The sequence below is a fragment of the Acipenser ruthenus genome, chromosome 4 (assembly GCF_902713425.1).
Source record: "Acipenser ruthenus chromosome 4, fAciRut3.2 maternal haplotype, whole genome shotgun sequence".
In the NCBI taxonomy this organism is placed as follows: Eukaryota; Metazoa; Chordata; class Actinopteri; order Acipenseriformes; family Acipenseridae; genus Acipenser; species Acipenser ruthenus.
This window is the reverse complement of record NC_081192.1, coordinates 78,677,978-78,702,168: the sequence shown is the minus strand read 5'-3', so window position 1 is coordinate 78,702,168 and position 24,191 is coordinate 78,677,978. Positions and strand designations below refer to the sequence as shown.

Sequence of the window (24,191 nt, the reverse complement as noted above, 5' to 3'; positions counted from 1 at the left end):
TTCCGGTCTTATACCCGACGACCATCTTTGACTCACAGCAAGACAAGGGGATAAGCTGGTTGATAGGGGTGTTAAAGAAACCCTGGTGATGTTGGGCTGGGCTGGCTAAAATTAAAGGTAATTAAGTACCCGCTATTAATTTAAAGGTTACCTTTCTTGATGGTTTGTATTGTGTCAATCGGAAATGTCATTGTAGGGGGTTGCTTGTTTGCAGTCGGCCAGCCCCACAGCTTTATATGCAGCTAAGTGTCGGTATACTAGACAATATTTGTGTCTTTGTATGTATCATCTAGTTAAGACACAAGACACCAGACACGGGTACAAAACACTACAGTATGTTATATTTATTGGTATCCTAATGTTTGCCGTGGCGAATGAAAATTGCCTATGTTTTTTTTTAGTAACAGGATACATTAGTTTTTGGTGTGTTTGTTTTTTAATTAGGTACCATAGATAGTTGGATAGAATAATAATAAATGGTACGTGGATTGACTGAAGACGAGTTTTGCACGACATGCAGTCATACCAAGCTTATTCGTTATCATTCTTGAGTGATCTGCATTAACAGCTTTATTTTATTTATTTATTTATTTGTACCATCACGTAAGCCAAGAACACAATCACACGGGTTTCACTTATTTACCATTGTTGTCCCTTAACCACAGACACGGTGAACATCACAGAGTGATTATGTGTGTGGTTGGGGAGGTTGCACAGCTCCTGGCAGTTTCACATAAAAAGATATAAAGTATGTTCCTGTATTTGTTCAGCCGTTAATATGTTATCACTGCAACACTAAGAAAGGATATATAATTATGGTCCACCCTTTGTACAACATTATACAAACTGCAACTGCAGGAGTATATCCAGGATAGAAATGGTTACTGGGTAGATCAGATTCCCATAGAGAAAGCACATTCTTGTAATAGTATGCATCTACTCTGCTGTCAGATAAGTTCAGGCACATGCTGCATTCCAGCTCTTGTTAGCTTTTTTCTTCTCATGATGCTGTTTCATTTAGACCTCCACTGAAGTGAAGTCCTTGCTTTCTGGCTGTCCTTTGACATTTCCTTCATCATGTGAGATTGAAATACAGTGCTTGTACAATATTGAATGTTTGACATATTTTTTATATTTCATTTTATTGCTTTGCTTGTTTATGACATACTAGATGTATTATTAAGGTTATTATGAGAACATGAGCCAGATTGCTGCTCCTCACAGGGGATATATGGTACATAAATGTGATAATCTGGCTTGGTGTGTGTGTGTGCGTTTGCGTGTGTATACTAGTGGTGGACATTTCGAATAATAAGATATTAGAGTATGCCAAGAATAAAAGTTTTCAATACTCAACCTCTAAATACTCAAGTGACGAGTCCTTAGAAAGTATAAGCCGCAACCACACATAGGGATGCATCAACAGTAACAGCAAAGAAACATCCAAGGCATCTAATGTATTTGAAATAAAAAATTATTTGAAGTAAGAAATGAGAATACACAGCAGAGGGGTTTTAACTATAAAACGCAGAACTTTATAAAAAGGACCTTCAAAACTTTCAGCTGCGTTTTTAACACTCTTTGACGACTCGTATAAAACACACAACACGACTGCTTACTAACAAAGCACAACAAAATGTTTGTTCAATAAAATCTATTGTATAATACAGTATATAACATAAAAACGAGATGTACTGTACCCGTACTTTCTGATTCCATAATAGAAATCATTTCAAATTGGTTTTTTTTCCAGCCTGCACACAGTTAAAGACACAATGCTTGTGTCTCTCTTCCAAAGTAGCAGATGGGTGGTTGCATTTTAGATCGAGCATTCAACTTGTGTATTTACAATACAAAATACTGCAGAGGTTACATTGCACAGTGGTCTCGTTTAACTTTTCAAAATACTTCCACGTGTTGCATTTTTTTTTTAAAGATGTCATTTTCACTGCTCATGTAGCTTAGCCAATAGCAATGCTAGGTTACAAAAGTGCCAGCCTCCCTGTCAGATATCAGTGAGGTGAGAATTGTAGTGGCTGATCACTTTTAGCTTCCTCATCTCTTAAATACAGTGCCAAGTTTTTTTGGGTGTAGTTAGTGCATTTTTCCATTTGTTTTTGAAATGAACGTTTAATTTTATTTTAGAATACCCGATTTACTCGAATATTCAGACTCACCCCTAGTGTATGCACACGTACACCCGTTTTTATGAAAGCAGTGTCCCATTTTCATATTGCCTTTCAGAAGTTAAAGGGAATTATTGTCTGAAATGATATGTGTTATTTATTTTTGTTAAATTGGGGTGCCATGTCAAAGGTAAATAATTTATGAAATTCTGTATCTTGCAGACATTTTCCAGTGGCACTTGCTACTATACAACAGCCACAGCTTGTGTTTGCCAGAGCCTGGAAGAAAACCACAAAAAAAAAACGTGATAAACATTCATCACACAAGACTTGTGCAACATCTCAGCATTCACAGTGCGACTTTGGCAAGACATTCCAGCATTTAAACTGCTTCAGGGAGTCCAGATCCATCTCGCTTCTGAAACTGGAAAGTGGGGGAACAGGTCCAAACTTAGTTTTGGTGGGCTTTATCCACCTTTGCATGAAAAGATTGTCGTCATTATTATGAAACATGGACCAAAGTGTAGTTGACAGTCCAGTGACCTTAGTCATCAAGGCACCAAACCAAAAATACGATGATCAGACTATAAAGTGTTTTTTGAACTGGACAGTCGGAAAATTGAAAACACACCTTTCAGATGTGTATCCAAGCAAGCCGGTAAGTAGGTGCTCTAAATACAATGCTGACTATTAAATTGTCATGGCATTCTCTGCAATACACAGTAGCCATCATCTGCTTTTTTTAAGGGAGAGGGTTAAATCATCACACAAGATCATAAGAACGATGCTTTATTTCTTTTCCATTTAATTAGAAAAATATAAACAGATTTTCTTTCCATACAGGTTTTTCAGTTCAGTTATGGACCTGGGTTTATTCCACATTCCCGCTTTGCAAAAAAATAAAAATGTATGTTTAACGTAACACAAAAAAAAACTGAAATTTTAAAGATGTTCTCTTGCAGAAAGGATGGACCACATAGTAACAAGGTATCCCTTGGAAAAAGATTATGTTTGAATTTGAATAGAATTAGACTTGTATATCCATTATTTTGCTGTATTCATCCCTTTGCAATTAATACTTGTTCATCATAATGCAGCTCTGTAACATTTGGTTACTGGATTAAAAATGGGGTTAGTTAATTCCCAGACGCTTCTGAGCTTACTCTCTAGCACCTGTTTTTTGCTGTGAAACTGGAAAGCTGAAACAAAGACTTTATTTGTACTTACTGTAGAAGTCAAAGTTGCTTTCAGGCTCGATTCGCCATGGCAAAATACTTTTTAAAATGTTATTTTATTGCAAGTAAACAAAATAGCTGTACGTCAGTTATATTTAATTAGTTTCAATGTCTATAAGGGAGTTTTTAATTTGTAATATTTTAAGATATTGCAAAACAAATGAATGGGGGGTGGGGCTTTGGAGAGCACGGGCGCTTATTAACCTTTTGCCAATAAAACTCGGCGCTAATATGAACAAGGACGGACAGTTGAGACTGGGTACTGTATCGAGCATAAATGGTATACTGTATTTCACGGATACCACTGAGTTAAACACATTCAAAATTTGAAAAATGAGACGTTTCATAGTTGTATTTCAGAGTTGAATTGTCTGAAAACTATCATTTATTTGAAAATGATGACAATGTCATTTTTACAAGATTTAATCTTGTAAAAATGACATTGGGCAGCAGTGTGGAGTAGTGTGGAGTAGTGGTTAGGGCTCTGGACTCTTGACCGGAGGGTTGTGGGTTCAATCCCCAGTGGGGGACACTGCTGTTGTACCCTTGAGCAAGGTACTTTACCTAGATTGATCCAGTAAAAACCCAACTGTATAAATGGCTAATTGTATGTAAGATAATGTGATATCTGTATAATGTGAAATAATGTATAATGTGATATCTTGTAACAATTGTAAGTCGCCCTGGATAAGGGCGTCTGCTAAGAAATAAATAATAATAATAATAATAATAAGTATTATGACAAACCTTTGTGTGTGTGTGTATATATATGTATATAATATATATATATCCCTGATTCTTAAAATTTGGGACAAATTGTTTCCACCAATTTTTAGTATTAGTAATATCTACAAAAATGAATGTATAATATCAATAATAAAAAATAAGTTAATCAAAACCATTAACAAGTGTATCTCTGTGATAATGCTTCATTCTGCATACATTCCCATTAAGAATAAGAAGTGTGCCTATGAAATGTCGTGTTGGTGTTCGACATTTATTTATTTGTTTTGCTTATCTTAGGCATCAAAGGATCAAAGACTTGTCTATTCTGGCAGACTTCTTCTGGACCATTTTCAGTTGAGAGATGTCTTCAGAAAGGTAAGGTATTATTTTTATTATTTGTGTTCTCATTGAAGAGACTCGCCTCTGTCTCGTTGGATGTCTGACTGTACTGCAGGTACCCTACCAGACTTCAGTGCTGAAGTTGCAGTGTCTTGGTCTTAGTGATCACATTATTAATTGCCTGTATCATCTGAAATAATACGTTGGATTTTTCATTGGCTGGAGAAAGTGCACTAAAATGTTTCTTTAAACTGACGATTTAGTTGTTTCAGATTTTTTTTTTTAAATATAGTTTTACTCTGCTCTGTAGTGATATTCTTTGTCTACTTTTTTTAAAACCTATTTTTTTTTTTTTACTATTAATATAGCAAGATGAGTACCACATGGTTCACTTAGTGTGTGCCTTGCGAACCCCGTCTGTATCACCAGAGCATAGTGACAGTAACATGAGCACGACGGCACCAGCATCTCTCGGCCCCACAGTAAGTAATCTCTTGCTGTTTATAATTGCTGTATTAAACGCTTTAATCGTTGCGATCCTAGTAAAGAGATCATTATGTTTTTTTGTTGTCTTTTCCATAAATTACTTCTTGTTTAAAGGTGTATGTATGTTAAATGGACAGTAATACTAACAAAACTACATTTAGGTAAACAAATGTTTCAACAGAATCGTATTGTTTAGTGTTATTTTATTAAATGAACATGTTTTCCATGATTGTTGCACACCTTTGTGCATTCTGATCTTACATATGTTAAAGGAACCAGAAGAGGGCACCAATAACACTTAACAAAGACTGACATTCCTTATGCTTTGTATTGATCATTAAAACTGATCTTTATTCAAACCTGTCTTGGTATAGTTGTATTTTTTGATTAATTGCACCTATCTATATATTACCACTTTATTATGATGCAGGGTTGGCTAATTTGTATGGAAGTTTGATCTTTTTTAATTATTTTAAAATGAAGTAAAATTCCTTCCTACTTGTTTTACATGCATAACCTTCTACAGTCTTTTATTATTATTATTATTATTATTATTATTATTATTAATAATTATTTCTTAGCAGACGCCCTTATCCAGGGCGACTTACAGTTGTTACAAGATATCACATTATTTTTACATACAATTACCCATTTTACAGTTGGGTTTTTACTGGAACAATCTAGGTAAAGTACCTTGCTCAAGGGTACAGCAGCAGTGTCCCCACTGGGGATTGAACCCACAACCCTCCGGTCAAGAGTCCAGAGCCCTAACCACTACTCCACACTGCTGCTGATATTCCTTACTTTTCCTGCTCTTCAGAAGCCAGGGAAGGTGGTAGAACCTAGGGGATTAAACATCTCCCCAGCATTGCTCACCAATCATCCTTTAGTTAAATAGGTTGACCATTTTATAGGTATGTAACAGGGCGAGCAGCCCTGTACATTGTTTATTTATTTTTAGATCGGGGTCTCCCCCTCCGCCCCTGTGCAGAGTATTGTTTTTGTTTATTATGATTTATTGTATTTATGTCGGCGAGCGCCGTATGTTTTATTGTATTGTATTGTATTTATGACGGCGTAGCGCCGTGTTTGTTGTTTTGTTTATTTTTAAAACGTGTCCTGGCAGAGGCGAGATCGGTGCTCGTCCTCTGCCAGGAGTAATAATTAATAAACTCGTGCAGAAGGTGAACCATCTCCCGAATTAATTACGGGATTAATTTTGTTGCTAATTGGGAGATGGTTCACCTTAATAAAAGCCTGCAGCTCTCTAGTTCGGGGTGGGTGTTTGGAGCGAGAGGAGAGAAACGGGAGGAGAGAAACAAAACGAAAGTAAAAGTAAAAGGATCAGTGACAGCTATTTGCCCAGCCTGACCTTTGTTTATATATTTTGGGTTCGTGATTTGTTTTTGTTTCAAACCTTTTATTTTGCTCTGTGAGCGAGTGTTTATTTTTGTTTGAATATTTTATTTATTTTTTGTTTGCTTTAAATAAAACGGCGCCCGCGCCACTGCACCATACCTTTTGTGTTTTGTTGTGCCTTCTTCTGCCGTGACGTCAGACCACTCAGCCGTTCCTGCCACACGTGGTGTCCTGCGTGGGATCGCAGCGCCTCCAGGACGCAGGCAGAAGAGGGTACTGCAGGTTTTTTCGGTTTTTCGTTTTTGTGTGTGGAGAAAAGGAGAGTGAAGAGGTGGATGGGAGGAAGGAAGATGGGAGGAAGAAGGAGGATGAGGGGACAGCAGCCGCTGCAGCAGCAACAGCCGCAGCAAGTCTGCCTTACCTGCCTGTTGGGGGAAGAGTGGTGTTTTAACTGTGGGGAGCCATGGCACATTTCCCCTGGCACCTTCCCCATATGGCAGGAGGAGGGGACACAGACAGAGGTGAGGAGGAGGAGGAGGAGGCAGAGAGGAAAAGTGGAACGAGGGGAAGAGGAGTGGTGCACCAACTGCATGAGATACGGGCATGAGGAGCACCACTGCCTGGAGGTCTTCAAAGACACGGACCTGGAGTGGGAGGAACCTGAACGTCCTGCGCCTAAAAGGGAGGAGCCCGAACGTCCTGCGCCTAAAAGGGAGGAGCCCGAACGTCCTGCGCCTAAAAGGGAGGAGCCCGAACGTCCTGCGCCTAAAAGGGAGGAGTCGGTGCGTCCACGGCCCAAGAGGGGGGAGTCGGTGCGTCCACAACCCAAGAGGGGGGAGTCGGTGCGTCCACGGCCCAAGAGGGGGGAGTCGGTGCGTCCACGGCCCAAGAAGGGGAAGGCCGAAGGTCCACAGCCCAGGTACCTGCCAGCAGAGGGGGAATACCTGCTGGTGCCGCCTCCATCTCCATGGGAGGACTGTGAGTCGCTCCCACCTCCGCCAGCGGAGGGAGCATACCTGCTGGTGCCATCTCCGTCTCCGTGGGAGGACTGTGAGTCGCTCCCACCTCCGCCAGCAGAGGGAGCATACCTGCTGGTTCCACCTCCACCGTCGTGGGAGGACTGTGAGTCGCTCCCACCTCCGCCAGCAGAGGGAGCATACCTGCTGGTGCCACCTCCACTGCCCTGGGAGGACTGTGAGTTGCTCCCACCTCCGCCAGCAGAGGGAGCATTCCTGCTGGTTCCACCTTCACTGCCCTGGGAGGACTGTGAGTCGCTCCCACCTCCGCCAGCAGAGGGAGCATTCCTGCTGGTTCCACCTCCACCGCCGTGGGAGGACTGTGAGTCACTCCCACCTCCGCCAGCAGAGGGAGCATTCCTGCTGGTTCCACCGCCCTGGGAGGACTGTGAGTCGCTCCCACCTCCGCCAGCAGAGGGAGAATACCTGCTGGTGCCACCTCCGTCTCCGTGGGAGGACGACATGTCGCTCCCCCCACCACCACCACCACCAGCAGAGGGAGCATGCCTGCTGGTTCCGCTTCCACCACTGCCAGCAGAGGGAACATGCCTGCTGGTTTCCCTGTTGCAGCCAGAAGGGGAGGCGCCCCTGCCGCCTTGGCTGCCAGAAGGGGAGGAGCCGCCTTGGCTGCCAGAAGGGGAGGAGCCGCCTTGGCTGCCAGAAGGGGAGGAGCCCCTGCCGCCTTCGCAGCCTGAAGGGGAGGAAGCCCTGCCGCCTTCGCAGCCTGAAGGGGAGGAAGCCCTGCCGCCTTCGCAGCCTGAAGGGGAGGAAGCCCTGCCGCCTTCGCAGCCTGAAGGGGAGGAAGCCCTGCCGCCTTCGCAGCCTGAAGGGGAGGAAGCCCTGCCGCCTTGGCCGCCTTCGCAGCCTGAAGGGGAGGAAGCCCTGCCGCCTTGGCCGCCTGAAGGGGAGGAAGCCCTGCCGCCTTGGCCGCCTGAAGGGGAGGAAGCCCTGCCACCTTGGCCGCCTGAAGGGGAGGAAGCCCTGCCGCCTTGGCCGCCTGAAGGGGAGGAAGCCCGTCCGCCTCGGCCGCCTGAAGGGGAGGAAGCCCTGCCGCCTCGGCCGCCAGAAGGGGAGGAGCCCCTGCCGCCCTGGCTGCCAGAAGGGGAGAAGCCCCTGCCGCCTTGGCCGCCAGAAGAGGAGGAGCCCCTGCCGCCTTTACTGTCAGGAGGAGAGGAGCAGGAGCTACCTCTACCTCCACCACCACCATTGGGAGAAGTGGAGCTCCTGCTGCCGCCTTCATGGCCAGGGGCTCCCCTCCCGCCGTCAGCATCGCCTTGGGTCGCCTGTGTCTCCCTTGCGTCTCCTAGGGTTGCTGCCGGTCCTGCGTTGCCTCCCGAGGGTCCGCTGCCGTCGCCTCCCGAGGGTCCGCTGCCGTCGCCTCCCGAGGGTCCGCTGCCGTCGCCTCCCGAGGGTCCGCTGCCGCTGCCGTCGCCTCCCGAGGGTCCGCTGCCGTCGCCTCCCGAGGGTCCGCTGCCGCTGCCGTCGCCTCCCGAGGGTCCGCTGCCGCTGCCGTCGCCTCCCGAGGGTCCGCTGCCGTCGCCTGGGGTCGCCAGGGATCCTGCTTCACCTGGGGTCCCTACACTGTGGTCGGAGCCCCATGGAGGGGAGCTGCCGGCCATCAAGAAAGGGGGGGAGGTCAGGAGACCAGCTCCCCCAGCCGCACTTTCGCGGCCAGAGGTCATGTGGTCGGAGCCCCACGGAGGGGAGCTGCCGGCCATCAAGAAAGGGGGGGAGGTCAGGAGACCAGCTCCCCCAGCCGCACTTTCGCGGCAGGATATTGTGTGGTCGGAGCCCCACGGAGGGGAACTGCCGGCTATGAAGAAGGGGGGGGAGGTCAGGAGACCAGCTCCCCCAGCCGCACTTTCGCGGCAGGAGTTTGGGTGGTCAGAGCCCCACGGAGGGGAACTGCTGGCCATGAAGAGGAGGGGGAAGGTCAGGAGACCAGCTCCCCCAGCCGCAATTTCGCGGCAGGACAGAGTGTGGAGGGAGCCCCGGAAGAGGGAGCTGTCGGCCACGAAGAATTGGGGGGTGCTGGAGATTCCACCATGGCCACCCCCCAGAAGCAACTTGCTTCCCCCTCTCCCAGGACATTGAGACTGAGGGGGGAGGTGGCCGTTGGGGCCATGTGTGCTTCGCACAAGGAGGGGGATATGTAACAGGGCGAGCAGCCCTGTACATTGTTTATTTATTTTTAGATCGGGGTCTCCCCCTCCGCCCCTGTGCAGAGTATTGTTTTTGTTTATTATGATTTATTGTATTTATGTCGGCGAGCGCCGTATGTTTTATTGTATTGTATTGTATTTATGACGGCGTAGCGCCGTGTTTGTTGTTTTGTTTATTTTTAAAACGTGTCCTGGCAGAGGCGAGATCGGTGCTCGTCCTCTGCCAGGAGTAATAATTAATAAACTCGTGCAGAAGGTGAACCATCTCCCGAATTAATTACGGGATTAATTTTGTTGCTAATTGGGAGATGGTTCACCTTAATAAAAGCCTGCAGCTCTCTAGTTCGGGGTGGGTGTTTGGAGCGAGAGGAGAGAAACGGGAGGAGAGAAACAAAACGAAAGTAAAAGTAAAAGGATCAGTGACAGCTATTTGCCCAGCCTGACCTTTGTTTATATATTTTGGGTTCGTGATTTGTTTTTGTTTCAAACCTTTTATTTTGCTCTGTGAGCGAGTGTTTATTTTTGTTTGAATATTTTATTTATTTTTTGTTTGCTTTAAATAAAACGGCGCCCGCGCCACTGCACCATACCTTTTGTGTTTTGTTGTGCCTTCTTCTGCCGTGACGTCAGACCACTCAGCCGTTCCTGCCACAAGGTATCATCAGACTTTTTTTTCTGAGGAGTCTGACCCTATTAGAAATTAAAGATGCCATGTGATTTTTAAATGATGAATATTTCATTGCTATTGCAGAACTTGGAATCAGGAGCTTCTACTCCCACTTCATCTCGAAGCCAAGAAACTTTGACGGCCTCCACAAGTACAAGTACAAGTACAAGTACAAGTACAGAGGGATTGAGGCATCGAAACAGTCAGCAGCAGCAAACCAGTCCTGAGCTGAGCTATGCGTCTCTAGACTTTATGCAAGAGTACGTCATTTAAGTTCTGGGACTTACGTTTCTTGCTATGCAAAATTTACAGAGAAGGGCTTAATTGACGAAAAGTTTAAAGGTGTTACCTAGAAGTTTAATTAAGGTGGCAGTAATCTGTTTGGCACTTGTGTGCTTCCTACATAACCTCATTAGACTTACTGAAAGTGTCATTCTGTTGTAGAATAAAATGTCAGCATAGAATAGAAGTTGGTGGTAACTAGAATACCAAACATATAATTGTAAGTATTATAGTTTGTTTATAATCATGTCTGCCTGTTTTGAATTTATTAAATTTCTTTCTTCTTCAGACATCTGGGTAACCCAGTTCCCATGCAGCATGGCATTCCCACTGGGTTTCCCATGTACCCTATATACAACCCAATGCAAGTGTTGTGGTGGCAGCAAATGTACGCACGGCAGTACTACATGCAGTTGTAAGTGGTTTTAAGAGACATTTAGCATTTATCTGCTTTTTGGGGTTTATCTATTTCTTTTTATTATATATATATATATATATATATATATATATATATATATATATATAATTAATATAATATAATGAATTCATCATATAATTAATATTTTGTCTATAACACAAAATATGTGCTATAACTAGGGCTTTTGATTTTTGGTTTATACCGTTAAACACCAGACTTGTAGGACTCCAGTACGGATCTTGGACTCGAGTCGCATTTTTTATGACTCAGACTCAAGTCACGGCCACAAAAGACTCGGATTCGACCTTGTGTGACTCGGACTCTAACACTTTTATACACAGATATTAACGATGAGTCATTTTTTTATTTTCTATTACGCAAGTAATATTACAGTTACTAAGAAACTGTGCATAATAAAAACCCACCCAACAAAACATCATTCAATCACTGGTTAGCCTCGTTGTCTGCAGCCAATCATAGTAAGAATAAGAAACTGGAAGTGAGTTGGTTTGTAGCGTAAACACCCCCCCACACACAAATCCAATGGCAACCAATGCAGACCAAGTTTTTTTTTTCTCTTTTGCATTACTTTTTATAAGGAATAAATGTCAGCATGGTAAACAAGTAAGTAGTTATTTGGCTTTTAACAAGCCTTTCTCTTTACTACTTTAAACCGTGTTCTAAGTTTAAGCACTGTAGAAATACGTTTCTAAAACTGCATTCTTGAAAAATATGTAATTTTATTTTGCTGAGCTCCTGGAATCTCGGGAATATAATTTATTTGTGACAGAAAAAAAACGCCTAAGAATTTTTGAAAGTAACTTTGAAAACAATAATTTCATACAGTATATAACATTTTGAAAATAGCTCAAAATAAACACTGAAAAATGTAATTAATAAAAAACAAAAAACAGAAGCCCCAGCTATAACCCATTTACCAAAGCCTCCTGAATCTACTGCACTACGTTTTGTATAGATTGAATTAGAGAGAATATTCTAGATTTAAAAACAACCTGTGTACAGTATCTTGACACATTAGACATGAACAATTCGAAAGGTTAATGAGCTGAGAAAAAATGATAATGTTATTTATCTTCCAGCCGAGCAGCAGCAGCAGCAGCATCGTCCCAGGGATCAGATTCTGTTTTCCCATCTATCACTACTTCCTCCCAGTCCACCGATCCTCCACCTCAGAACGAGCCCCCAGTCGTGCCCAACGCAGCTGTGCCGGAGAACAGGCCTGTAAACCAGAACATCCAGATGAACGCTCAGGGCGGCCCAGTGATCAACGATGACGACTTGAACCGGGACTGGTTAGACTGGATGTACACCTTCTCCCGAGCCGCCATTCTGCTGAGCATCGTGTACTTCTACTCCTCATTCAGCCGCTTTGTCATGGTGATGGGGGCCATGCTGCTAGTTTACTTGTAAGTAAAAACATTGTGATTTAAGAGCGCTCGATATACTTTAATATAGACCAGCATATTACTTAGTCCAGTGTATTAACTACTACTGACATGCATAGTATTATCAACCCACTGTGTTTACTGAACCAATTACAGCATGGCAGACCGAGACAACTACAATAACAACAATTCACATTTCTTTAGTGCTTTTCATCGCAAGGATCCCAAAGTGCTTCACACACACACACATACACACACAAAAGATGAACAATTAAACCATTAAATTGTAATTTTTTTAATTTTTTTTAAAACACGGCATCCAAACAGAAAAATTGGGGGTTGACGATGGTTTTTTTTTTCTTTTTTTTTTTTTTTTTCCCCCCAGGTACTTTTCACTTTTCTGTATATACAACTCTAAAATGATTCCACAGAATAGAACTCTCACAAAACAGCTAGTTGCTTTTTTAAACAACTTGAGTCACACAGCACACAGGCAGCGCCGCAACGGAGACGGACAGTCCATCAGCGTAACACCCACAAAACCATCTGTTTTCTCGTTCTCCAATGATCCAAGTAAACATACAAAAACGTTTTATACAGTCGTCATCGCTGGGCTTCTTTTTTCATGTGGGACTAAGTTTGGTATTTATTAACTGGGAATCAGAGTTATAGTGCACTGTAAATATATTGTTTGTGTATTGTAAAAAGTAGGGTCTGGCATTTAAATATCTACGTGTTTTTAAATAAAATGTGAAACAGTATGTTTAACTTGTTTACAGTATTAAGTGGCTTAAGTTACTTCAGCCACAGTGGCTAACTAAATGAAATTTATTTTTTGTAGTAAAAAATAAATTTTCAGTCTTGACTTGAACAGTAAGAATTTAAGAGCTTTGCAAGAAAAGGCCCTTCCTCCCATATTTGTATTCACCGTAGGCATGACCAGCAGCTCCGCATCCTGTGATCTAAGAGTGATCTAAAATTCTGTAATTACCTGGGTGCTAATCCATTCAGGGCCTTTAGTTAAAAGCTTAAAATCAATTCTAAACTGCACAGGGAGCCAATGCAGAGAGGCTTAAACAGGGGTAATATGTTAACTTTTTCAATTTACAAGTCATAGCATTAACCCTTTGTGGTCCTATGTTGGAACAGGTCCGACATTACAATTTTCCCTTTCCGGTCCGATGTCGGACCCTGTCCAACATCATCACAAAGACGTAAAGCACAGGTCCCTAGTTGTTTATTCTCCGGAAAAAGACGAGAGAACCATTCAGTGGCCGAATGAGACCGTTAGGAGCTGAAAAAAAAGGGGGGGCTGATCTGAGCAATACACATAGCCCCGGCACCACAGAGATAACACGGACATAAACAAACAAGATAGCTGCTTCTGCATCCAGCGCTTAAAGAATATCTCAGACATTTGCAGAGCTTTTTGAGATATTATAGTAATAAATTAATGACTTGGATCATTATTGGATCATTATTGAGCAGTTTGGTGATAAAATGAGTGATCAGGAGATGATTTATCAGTTTGCACGACTATGAAGAGGTATGTGAAAAATACAGCGAACAAGGGGTGGGGCGGGGCTGGAGATGTAGTACTGAGTGTCCTGTTGATATGCAGTGCCTTTTAAACCTGTTTTACTGTGAAAAAAATACTTTTAAACAGCGCATGTAAAATAAACTGCACGTGTGAAAATAAATTGGACCTGACGTGCTGAATAAATGTACCGCTAAGGGTTAAACCATAGCAAGGTGGTTTTTTTTTTTTTTTTTTTTTTTTTTATTTTGTAGTGGCCAATTGATTTTACCCCGTTTCTCACAATTTGAAATATCCAATTGTATTTTAGGCTCAGCTCACTGCTACCACCCCTGCACTGACTCGGGAGCGGCGAAGACGAACACATGCTGTCCTCTGAAGCGTGTGCCGTCAGCCCAACCACTGCTTTTCACTCTGCAGGCCTGCCATGCAGCCCAACCAGAGCTACAGCGTCGGAGGACAGCGCAGCTCTGGGCAGCTTACAGGCAAGCCCGCAGACGCCCAGCCAGCCTACAGGGCTCGCTGGTTTTGTGGTGAGCTCAGAAAACCCTGGCCGACCTAAGCCCTTCCCCCCCCGGGCGGCGCTTGGCCAATTGTGCGCCACCCACTAGGAACTCCCGTCCACGGTTGGCAGTGGAATAGCCTGGACTCGAACTGACGACCTCCAGGCTATAGGGCGCATCCTGCACTCCACACGGAGCGCCTTTACCGGATGTGCCACTCAGAAGCACCACGAGTTTCTTTTAAAAGAGTTTTAACTGGCGCTCAGTATCTAAGATACTAATCAAGGAGGTGTAGACTGATAGACTGAGTATATGGTAATGAACACAATGCCTCAGAAAACTTTACAGCAGTTGAAGAATGAACTTCCTGTGTTGATTGTATGCTCCACACTCTTTGTAGTTAAAGGCAGAGTAACCTTGAAAAGAATGGCAAGATGATCAGAAATAGTGAGATCAATACAGTTTACACTAAACCATAAGAAATTACTAAATGTAAAGTATGGCCACGATTATGCGTAGGACCTTTAACGTACTGGACATGATCTAGGGAATCCAATAGCCTCACAAATTCAGAAGAGTTAGAATCAGATTCAGTGGTGCGGACCCCTATTCTCAAATAATTACTGAATACACCCTGTACTGTTTAAATCAACAGGCACCAGGCTGGCTGGTTTCCATTTAGACCAGATGTGCAGGACCAGCCAGGGGAAGTCAACCAGGAGGAACAGGAGGCCGAACACAATCAGGATATGCAGGAAATGGTAATTTTATTTATATATAAAGAGGTTTGCAGAAGTATTCACCCCCTACCAATAATGTCACATTTTGTTGAATTACAAATAATGTATGCACAGTTTTTCAAACAATCTTTTTTTATTCAAAGCTGTAGTGGTTAAATTGAACATTTATATGAGGAGGAGGTTAAATGTCAGCAAAACATGCAAAGAAAATGTACAAAATGAAATTTACTGGTTGCTTAAGTATTCAGCCACTTAAGTCAGTACTTGGTAGAAGCACCTTTTGCAGCAATTACTGCTATGAGTCTTTTTGGATAGGTCTCTACTAGCTTTACATAGCAGGATTATGAAATATTTGCCCATTCTTCACGAGAAAATTGCTTCAGTTCTGATAAGTTTGTTTTGGATTGTCGATGGACTGCAATCTTCAAGTCTTGCCATAAATTTTCGATTGGATTCAAGTCAGGACTTTGACTGGGCCACTCAAGAACATTAATTCTCTTGTTCAACCACTCCAGTGTGGCTTTGGCTTTGTCCTGCTGAAATGTGAATTCCCTCCCCAGTTTCAGTGTCTTGGCTGATTCAAACAGGTTTTCCTCAAGGATTCGCCTGTACTTTGCACCACCCATTCTCTCCTCTATCCTGACAAGCTTCCCAGTCCCTGCTGAAGAGAAGCATCCCCATAACATGATGCTGCCACCACCATGCTTGACAGTTGGGATGGTGTTGACTGGGTGATGTGCAGTGTTGGGCTTGTGCCAGACGTAATGCTAGGAATTACGTAATGACCGAAAAGTTCAATTTTAGTCTCGTCTGACCACAAAACCTTTTTCCACAGGTCTGCAGTATCATCTACATGTTTTTTTTGCAAACTCCATACATGCTTTAAGATGAGGCATTTGAGTAATGGCTTCTTTCTTGCCACCCGTCCATACAGGCCAGCTTTGTGTAGGGACCGGCTTATTGTTGATGTGTGAACACACTGACTCCCATCTCAGACACAGAACTTTGCAGATCTCTCAAGGTCATTGTTGGCTTCAGAGTGACATCCTGAACCAGTACTGAGAAGGATAATCAGCGCCTTTTGAAATTTTCTTGTACCCTTCTCCTGCTCTGTGCCTCTCTACCACTTTATCCCTGACATGTTTCGAAAGCTCCTTGGTCTTCATGGTTGCTTTGTTGGATCATTATGAGTTGCATCTGGAAAGTCTTTATATACTGAGGGAAATTATCTACAAGTTAAACCACTTTGAGTACACAGGCTGAAACCATTTCACTAATTTTGTGACCTTTCAAACAAATCATTTGCACCCGAGCTGATTTAGGGCTGCAGTAGCAAAGGGGTTGAATACTTATGCAACTGAGATTAATCTGTTTTTCTCTGTAAATCTTACTTATTTATATCCTATATGCATTTTTTAACTTTATCAATGTGGAGTAGTTTGTGTAGATTCTACATGTAAAGTCTAATTTGAAAGTGTCGTGGAGTTCGCTCAGGTGACAACAAAATGTGAAAACTTTGCAGGGGGGTGAATACTTCTGCAAACCACTGTATATAGAATAATAGATGGGCTTCAGTGAGTTACAGGAAAATTTCAGCCAGGGTTTCTGTGACGTCATAAATTATGAGACCGAAGGTCGAGTAATTTTATACTGTCACAAACCCGAGATTTGTTTTCCTGTAACTCACTGAAGAGGCCCATTTATTATTTTTTATAATACATGGATACCCGTGTGATGCTAATATTAAAGACAAGTTTAAACAGTACAGTTTTTGTTTTCTTTTTTTTTTATCGTGTTATTCAGTGCTGTACAGATGTTCTATGTCGTTATCTGTTTCGTTTCTCTGAGATATGAATGTACCAGCTTTACATCTTTTTTATTTTTTTTTAAAAAAAACGTATTCTCATTTGGTTGATCATTGATGAACATTGGGTGTTGTCGAGTGATTGAAAACAAGACATTTTGTGTTTGAAATTAAAGTAATGGTCTTGGAGTCGAATGGGTCAAAGTTCAAGTGTATTTTCCTCTAGAGGAATTGTCACTTTTCGACATCACTATTGTGGTATTATCACTTTTTTTGAATGGCTTAAGATGCAAATTATTATTATTATTATTAGTTTATTTAGCAGACACCTTTATCCATGGCAACTTACAGAGACTAGGGTGTGTGAACTATGCATCAGCTGCAGTCACTTGCAAGTACGTCTCACCCAAAAGACGGACCACAAGGAGGTTAAGTGACTTACTCAGGGTCACACAATGAGTTAGTGGCTGAGGTGGGATTTGAACCGGGGACCTCCTGGTTACAAGCCCTTTTCTTTAACCACTGGACCACACAGTCGTGCGTGTGCGTGATTTCAGGACGTTTCCAACAAAAGCCCTTCAGCTGTGTAGAAAGAAAAGTAAGCACAGTGCAGTAAACTTGTTATTTTTTATATTTTTTAAAATAGATATATCATGGGCTACTCCGTTATAACTTGAACTGTTAGAGTGCGGAATCGGTTATATAACACAGTAAGGTCGTGGCTCCCATTTCCCCCATATAGACAGTACGAAGCATGGCAGACACCAAAAAACGAAAATCTTTCTGATAAAATGAAACTCGATGCAGTGGACTGAGTAAGAAAAGGTGAAACTCAAGCAGCAGTTTCTAAAGATAGAAATGTTACAGAATCTACGTTGCATGGATGGCTAAAAGACGAAGAAAAACTAAGAGGTTTTCTTGATTAGATTGACTCTGCTGTAGCGGGGAAAAAATGCACAGTGCTAAAGGCAATGAATTAGACTGCTTTATTCACTTAGTTTTTGCAGGAACGTCAACAGGGAGGCGGGGACATGAAAGCATATAGAGGGGTGCCCACATCAGCGAGGGCAGAGCGGGGTGAGACAAGCTACTGTGAAAGTGCAAGGCTGTTTGTTGTTTTTGGTGTGGCCCAGGCTAATATGCTGGGAATAATCGTCCCAATAAACCGTGGATTTCAGTACCTGCAAATTTGTGTGTGTCGCCTTCCTTCATTTCCACCGTACGCTACAACATTCGTTTGGCTTGTGGGGATTGAAAATCATTTTGGGAACAAAAATGCCAATATTCATTATAAGGCGGAAAACAAATAATGCAGTCTCCTAATTATGGTCCCCGACAATCGCATTATAACAGGGTAGCACTGTATTTGTACTATTCAAGGCTTATCTTGTTATCTTGCTTATCTTTAACCCAAAGTAATTTGAGACAACCCTTTTGCAAAAAAGAATTTTGAAGATACCTAGCTGTACTGTTGACAGCAACAAAAGGGTAAAATTGATAAAACTTTTTTGCATCTCTTCTTCATCTCAGGATCTGTTCATGGACGATGGACTAGGTGAAGACAGTGGGGACGACACAGTGGAAGACCCCAATATGACTCCGCACCCTGGATTTTTGGCCTCGGCATGGTCCTTCATCATTACTTTTTTCACTTCCCTCATCCCTGAAGGGCCACCCCATGCTGCCAATTAGGGGCGGCAAGAAGGCCTGAAAGCGGCTTCACAGTTCAAAAGTTGCATAATGTTGCAGTCATGCTTCTGACAAAGTGTGTTCATGGATTCAGAAAAGCAAGGCACTTATGCTTAGGTTTTTATCTCCATATCTGTGAAACATCTCTTTCGATCATGACACATAAAATCTTTGTATGAGGGAAAAAAAAAGTTCACTGACTTCCTTTTTGACTTTTGAAATGGCAGTTGCTACCAATGTTTTTACTTTCAGTATTAAAGGGGAAAAAAAGTGATGGCTGTATATGTGAAAAAAGCAAGACCTCAATCATACTACATTTCTGTAAAATTCTGTTAATTTCCAAGTAACCTTTTTGTATATACATTCAACAATAATAAAAAAATAAAAAAATTCTTTGCAATAGATTGATGAAGCATCTTCTGAATATTTCAAGCTCGAGTTTAATAACTGTGCATGTCTTCAAGCTTGTACATCGTGCAAAGTTAACTGACCTATAGAATATTTGGGAATTTATTTGCCAAATCTTAAAAACTCCTATGAAGGGAAAAAATGTATAACAGTAAGCACATTTATATGTAGTAGCCCATATGCTTTAGTATGCGAGGCAAACTTGATACAATAAAATGAAAAGAAAACATGCCTTTTGCTTTTGGAACTTAGTCTATCTTCAAACTGTTTATGGGTATCTATTTATTAACATCCCCACGGCTTCCACTGGAACTTCTCAGCACGGCAGTTCATACGTTGGGGAAGCAGCAAAATGCAAGTGAAACTTGCCAGGAGATGGCAGTATCTCTACATTGAACACACTGGAACATAACAGCTAATGCTGGGGGAAGGCATGTGGTAACTCTTGAGTGCCTTTTAGTTTTACATGATTGAAACAAAGACCATACTGGGAATGACCCGTGGTGCCTAATATTTCATTAACCATTGCTATTAGGTCAGAACCTACTGAATGGTAACAAAATGTATTTCCCTCTTTCTGCAGAGCTGGTAACGGGTGGTAAAATAGGTGAACCATCTTATACAGCAATGGTCCTTCAAAGCTGTGCATGAGACAGCAGCGATATTAACCCTTTACTGGCCTCTATGTTCCCAAGCCTATTTTATGAATGTCAAATAATTGGACGTTCTCATTTTAATCTACTGCTCTGTGTGTTCTCAATCTTCTTTTTTGCCATTTGATAAATCTGCATTTTACTGTCGTTTTATTTTACATTTTGGAATAAGAACTGTATCTGAAAATGTTGAGAGAAAAACAACCATGCTCTCATCCTTATGAAGAAAACACAACGTGCCAATGTCCAAAAAACTTATTCAAAGGTCAGAAATAGGATACTAACACGTGACTGTGCTTGACTTGACACTTATTTTAAATGTATGTATTTGTTCATTTATTTTTAATAAATGTTTTAAAACTAACAAGTTATTTGGAACCCAAAAAATGATTGCATGCCTTGTGTAAAGACATTAATAAATCTGTCCCAAAGTGTTTAGGCCTGGTGAATTCTGGACCTCATTGTACTGTAAATAGGGGTGCATCAATGATCATCATAATACCTCTTTTACATCATATTGTGAAAGAGCAATACATAGATGATGCCTGTAGTCTCCAAAAGGTTCTAGAATGTTGGTTCATAAGTATACTCAACATACCACCCCCTTTCTCATTTTGTAATTCCTTTTAATGGAGTAGGCCAGTCCATCTTTAAAGATGACTTCACTACAGATCATTAAAAGTAGCCTGCAAATCACAATCATAACATTAAAATGAAATAAGTAATGATGTTCGCTGCAGGTATTTAGGATCACCAGCCCGGCTCAAAGCAGCTCCAAGCCAGGTTAAGGCAAATGATAGTAACTCCATATTTCATCTTGTAAATATAATATAAAAATAGGGCAGCAGTGTGGATTAGTGGTTAGGGCTTTGGACTATTGACCAGAGGGTTGTGGGTTCAATCCCAGGTGGAGGACATTGCTGCTGTACCCTTGAGCAAGGTACTTTACCTAGATTGCTCCTGTAAAAACCCAACTGTATAAATAGGTAAGTGTATGTAAAAATAATGTGATATCTTGTAACAACTGTAAGTTGCCCTGGATAAGGGCATCTGCTAAGAAATAAATAAATAATTAAATAATAATAAATGCAATTTTAGCATTACAAGAGCCAATCAAATTGTGTGAAAGTCGCCTAAAGGCTTCTACATTCACAGCGTTTTAAAAGTCAAAGCACACTGTCTGCAGACATGTTTCGCCCTGTTTGGGGCTCATCAGTGCAGCGCAACTGTACTTTGACTTCTGAAAAGCTCAGGAGTGTAAGTAAAAACAAGTAGCTTTCAAGTCAAAGGGAATGAAAGCAATAAATAGAGAACAATAGGTAATCGGTAAATATGCAAATTTAAGACAGTGTGCTTTGACTTTTAAAATGCTGTGAATGTAGAAGCCTTTAGCGACTTTCACGGAATTTGATTGACCAATTGTTCTCTATTCATTGCTTAACTCGAAAGCTACTTGTTTATATATATATATATATATATATATATATATATATATACACAGTATATATATATATATATATATATATATATATATATATATATATATATATATATATACAGTACTGTGCAAAAGTTTTAGGCAGGTGTGAAAAAATGCTGTAAAGTAAGAATGCTTTCAAAAATAGACATGTTAATAGTTTATATTTATCAATTAACAAAATGCAAAGTGAGTGAACAGAAGAAAAATCTACATCAAATCAATATTTGGTGTGACCACCCTTTGCCTTCAAAACAGCATCAATTCTAGGTACACTTGCACACAGTTTTTGAAGGAACTCGGCAGGTAGGTTGGCCCAAACATCTTGGAGAACTAACCACAGTTCTTCTGTGGATTTAGGCAGCCTCAGTTGCTTCTCTCTCTTCATGTAATCCCAGACAGACTCGATGTTGAGATCAGGGCTCTGTGGGGGCCATACCATCACTTCCAGGACTCCTTGTTCTTCTTTACGCTGAAGATAGTTCTTAATGACTTTCGCTGTATGTTTGGGGTCGTTGTCATGCTGCAGAATAAATTTGGGGCCAATCAGATGCCTCCCTGATGGTATTGCATGATGGATAAGTATCTGCCTGTACTTCTCAGCATTGAGGAGCCCATTAATTCTGACCAAATCCCCAACTCCATTTGCAGAAATGCAGCCCCAAACTTGCAAGGAACCTCCACCATGCTTCACTGTTGCCTGCAGACACTCATTCGTGTACCGCTCTCCAGCCCTTCGGCGAACAAACTGCCTTCTGCTACAGTCAAATATTTCAAATTTTGACTCATCAGTCCAGAGCACCTGCTGCCATTTTTCTGCACCCCAGTTCCTGTGTTTTTGTGCATAGTTGAGTCGCTTGGCCTTGTTTCCACGTCGGAGGTATGGCTTTTTGGCCGCAAGTCTTCCATGAAGGCCACTTCTGACCAGACTTCTCCGGACAGTAGATGGGTGTACCAGGGTCCCACTGTTTTCTGCCAATTCTGAGCTGATGGCACTGCTGGACATCTTCCGATTGCAAAGGGAAGTAAGCATGATGTGTCTTTCATCTGCTGCAGTAAGTTTCCTTGGCCGACCACTGCGTCTACGGTCCTCAACGTTGCCCGTTTCTTTGTGCTTCTTCAAAAGAGCTTGGACAGCACATCTGGAAACCCCTGTCTGCCTTGAAATTTCTGCCTGGGAGAGACCTTGCTGATGCAGTATAACTACCTTTTGTCTTGTTGCTGTGCTCAGTCTTGCCATGGTGTATGACTTTTGACAGTAAACTGTCTTCAGCAACCTCACCTTGTTAGCTGAGTTTGGCTGTTCCTCACCCAGTTTTATTCCTCCTACACAGCTGTTTCTGTTTCAGTTAATGATTGTGTTTCAACCTACATATTGAATTGATGCTCATTAGCACCTGTTTGGTATAATTGTTTAATCATACACCTGACTATATGCCTACAAAATCCCTGACTTTGTGCAAGTGTACCTAGAAGAATTGATGCTGTTTTGAAGGCAAAGGGTGGCCACACCAAATATAGATTTGATTTAGATTTTTCTTCTGTTCACTCATTTTGCATTTAGTTAATTGATAAATATAATCTATTAACATGTCTATTTTTGAAAGCATTCTTACTTTACAGCATTTTTTCACACCTGCCTAAAACTTTTGCACAGTACTGTATGTATATATATATATATATATATATATATATATATATATATATATATATATATATATATATATATATATCTACAATTATTTATTTCAGCAATTTTTTTTGTAAAACTCCAAAAATGCTAATTCAAAAGTATTCATTCCCTGACAAAATGAAATTAATAGCTAGTTGAGGCACCTTTAGCAATAATAACCTCTTGTAAACGATTAGGATATTTGTCAATGAGCTTTTGGCATGATTCCTTAGTGATTTATTATTATTTTTTTTTATCATTCTTCAATGCAGAATTTTTCCAGTTCATTCAAATTCCGAGGACTTCTTTTGTGCACAGCTTTCTTCAACTCATACCAAAGATTCTCAATCGTATTTAGATTGGGACTTTGACTAGGCCATTCCAGAACCTTGATTTTATTGTTTAACCATTCTGAAGTAGATTTTAATGTGTGCTTTGGATTGTTGTTGTGTTGGAACGTCCAGTTGCGCTTTAAACCAAGTTTTGTAGCGGAGGGTTGCAGATGATTGGCCAATATCTTTTGGTATGCTATGGAATCCATTTTACCATGTATTGGAACTAAATTACCTGTGTCATTAGAGGAAAAACAGCCCCATACAAGGATATTACCACCTCCATGCTTGACAGTAGGTATGGTGTTCTTTTCTTTGTATGCCTTACCTGACTATCAGCATGACCAAAAACCTAGAATTTTGTTTCATCAATCCACAAAACCTTTGACCAAAACTCATATCCATCATTCAAATGATTTTTGCAAACTTTAAGCGATTGTCCTTGTGATGTTTTCCTTGGCCTGCGACCAATGAGACCTTCACCATGCAATACTCGACCTATGGTTGAAATGGAAACCCCAGTCCCACTTGCAGCCAATTCACTTTGAATATCCTTGGCAGTCAATCACAATTCTTCTACTTGTTCTTGGTGAAAGAACCTTCTTTCTTCCAGACCGAGGGAGCATTGAGACAGTACCATGAGTCTTGTACTTCTCAATAATAGAAACAATAGTTGAAATTGGGATACTCAAATGCTTGGAAATAATCTTGTATCCTTCTCCAGCTGTATGACAATAAATACTTGTATGCCTAAGGTCTTCAGATAGCGCTTTACTTTTCCCATTTTGACTGTAACGGGAGATCTGTGCTGACTGTCTGACGTATGCATGGTGCTGCAGGAAGATGGCAGCAGCCTCGTAAGATCCACCTGTCAGTCATGGCAATGACACAGAGAGGTGGGGAAGAAGGTGTGTTGGATTTCCCTGTGAGTGGCTGTGAGGCGGGCCTTGGGGGATTGCTGAACCTATAAATAACGCTCTGTTGTTCCCTCCCTTGACTACCAAAAATGTTGTTTTTTTTAATGTTGGTAATGGATTTTGTTGGTGCTGCCTTTTTATTTATTTTTCACCCCTTTCAGACAACTTGCTTACTAAATATTGCGCTATCCCTAAATTGATACATTATCCTCTAGCATAGTCAAAATATTTTTAATG

The 24,191-nt window shown here is 41.6% G+C and overlaps 1 protein-coding gene across 3 annotated transcripts; it reads left to right on the top strand.

Annotated features, from left to right (window-relative positions):
• Positions 1 to 18,897, top strand: LOC117399638 (homocysteine-responsive endoplasmic reticulum-resident ubiquitin-like domain member 2 protein). Of its 3 annotated transcripts, XM_033998936.3 has the most exons (9): positions 1 to 117; positions 2,349 to 2,784; positions 4,385 to 4,462; positions 4,795 to 4,908; positions 10,201 to 10,376; positions 10,688 to 10,813; positions 11,917 to 12,243; positions 14,918 to 15,023; positions 18,337 to 18,897. In XM_033998936.3, exons 2-9 carry the CDS (start codon positions 2,638 to 2,640, stop codon positions 18,496 to 18,498), a joined length of 1,236 nt encoding a protein of 411 aa, XP_033854827.3. In that variant the 5' UTR covers positions 1 to 117; positions 2,349 to 2,637; the 3' UTR covers positions 18,499 to 18,897. The 3 variants fall into 3 exon arrangements, with proteins under 3 accessions (XP_033854827.3, XP_058878864.1, XP_058878865.1); XM_059022881.1 differs by lacking the exons at positions 14,918 to 15,023; positions 18,337 to 18,897 and adding an exon at positions 14,070 to 14,877; XM_059022882.1 differs by lacking the exon at positions 2,349 to 2,784 and having other exon boundaries at positions 3 to 117.
• Positions 18,898 to 24,191: the final 5,294 nt, after the last annotated feature.

Bases quoted from the DNA above. Each gene is read 5' to 3' on its own strand.
- LOC117399638 (XM_033998936.3), top strand. From the start codon at position 2,638: ATGGACCAAAGTGTAGTTGACAGTCCAGTGACCTTAGTCATCAAGGCA. The intron at 4,463-4,794 runs GTAAGGTATTAT...CTATTAATATAG, and splicing joins TGAGAGATGTCTTCAGAAAG to CAAGATGAGTACCACATGGT. The intron at 15,024-18,336 runs GTAATTTTATTT...TCTTCATCTCAG, and splicing joins ATCAGGATATGCAGGAAATG to GATCTGTTCATGGACGATGG.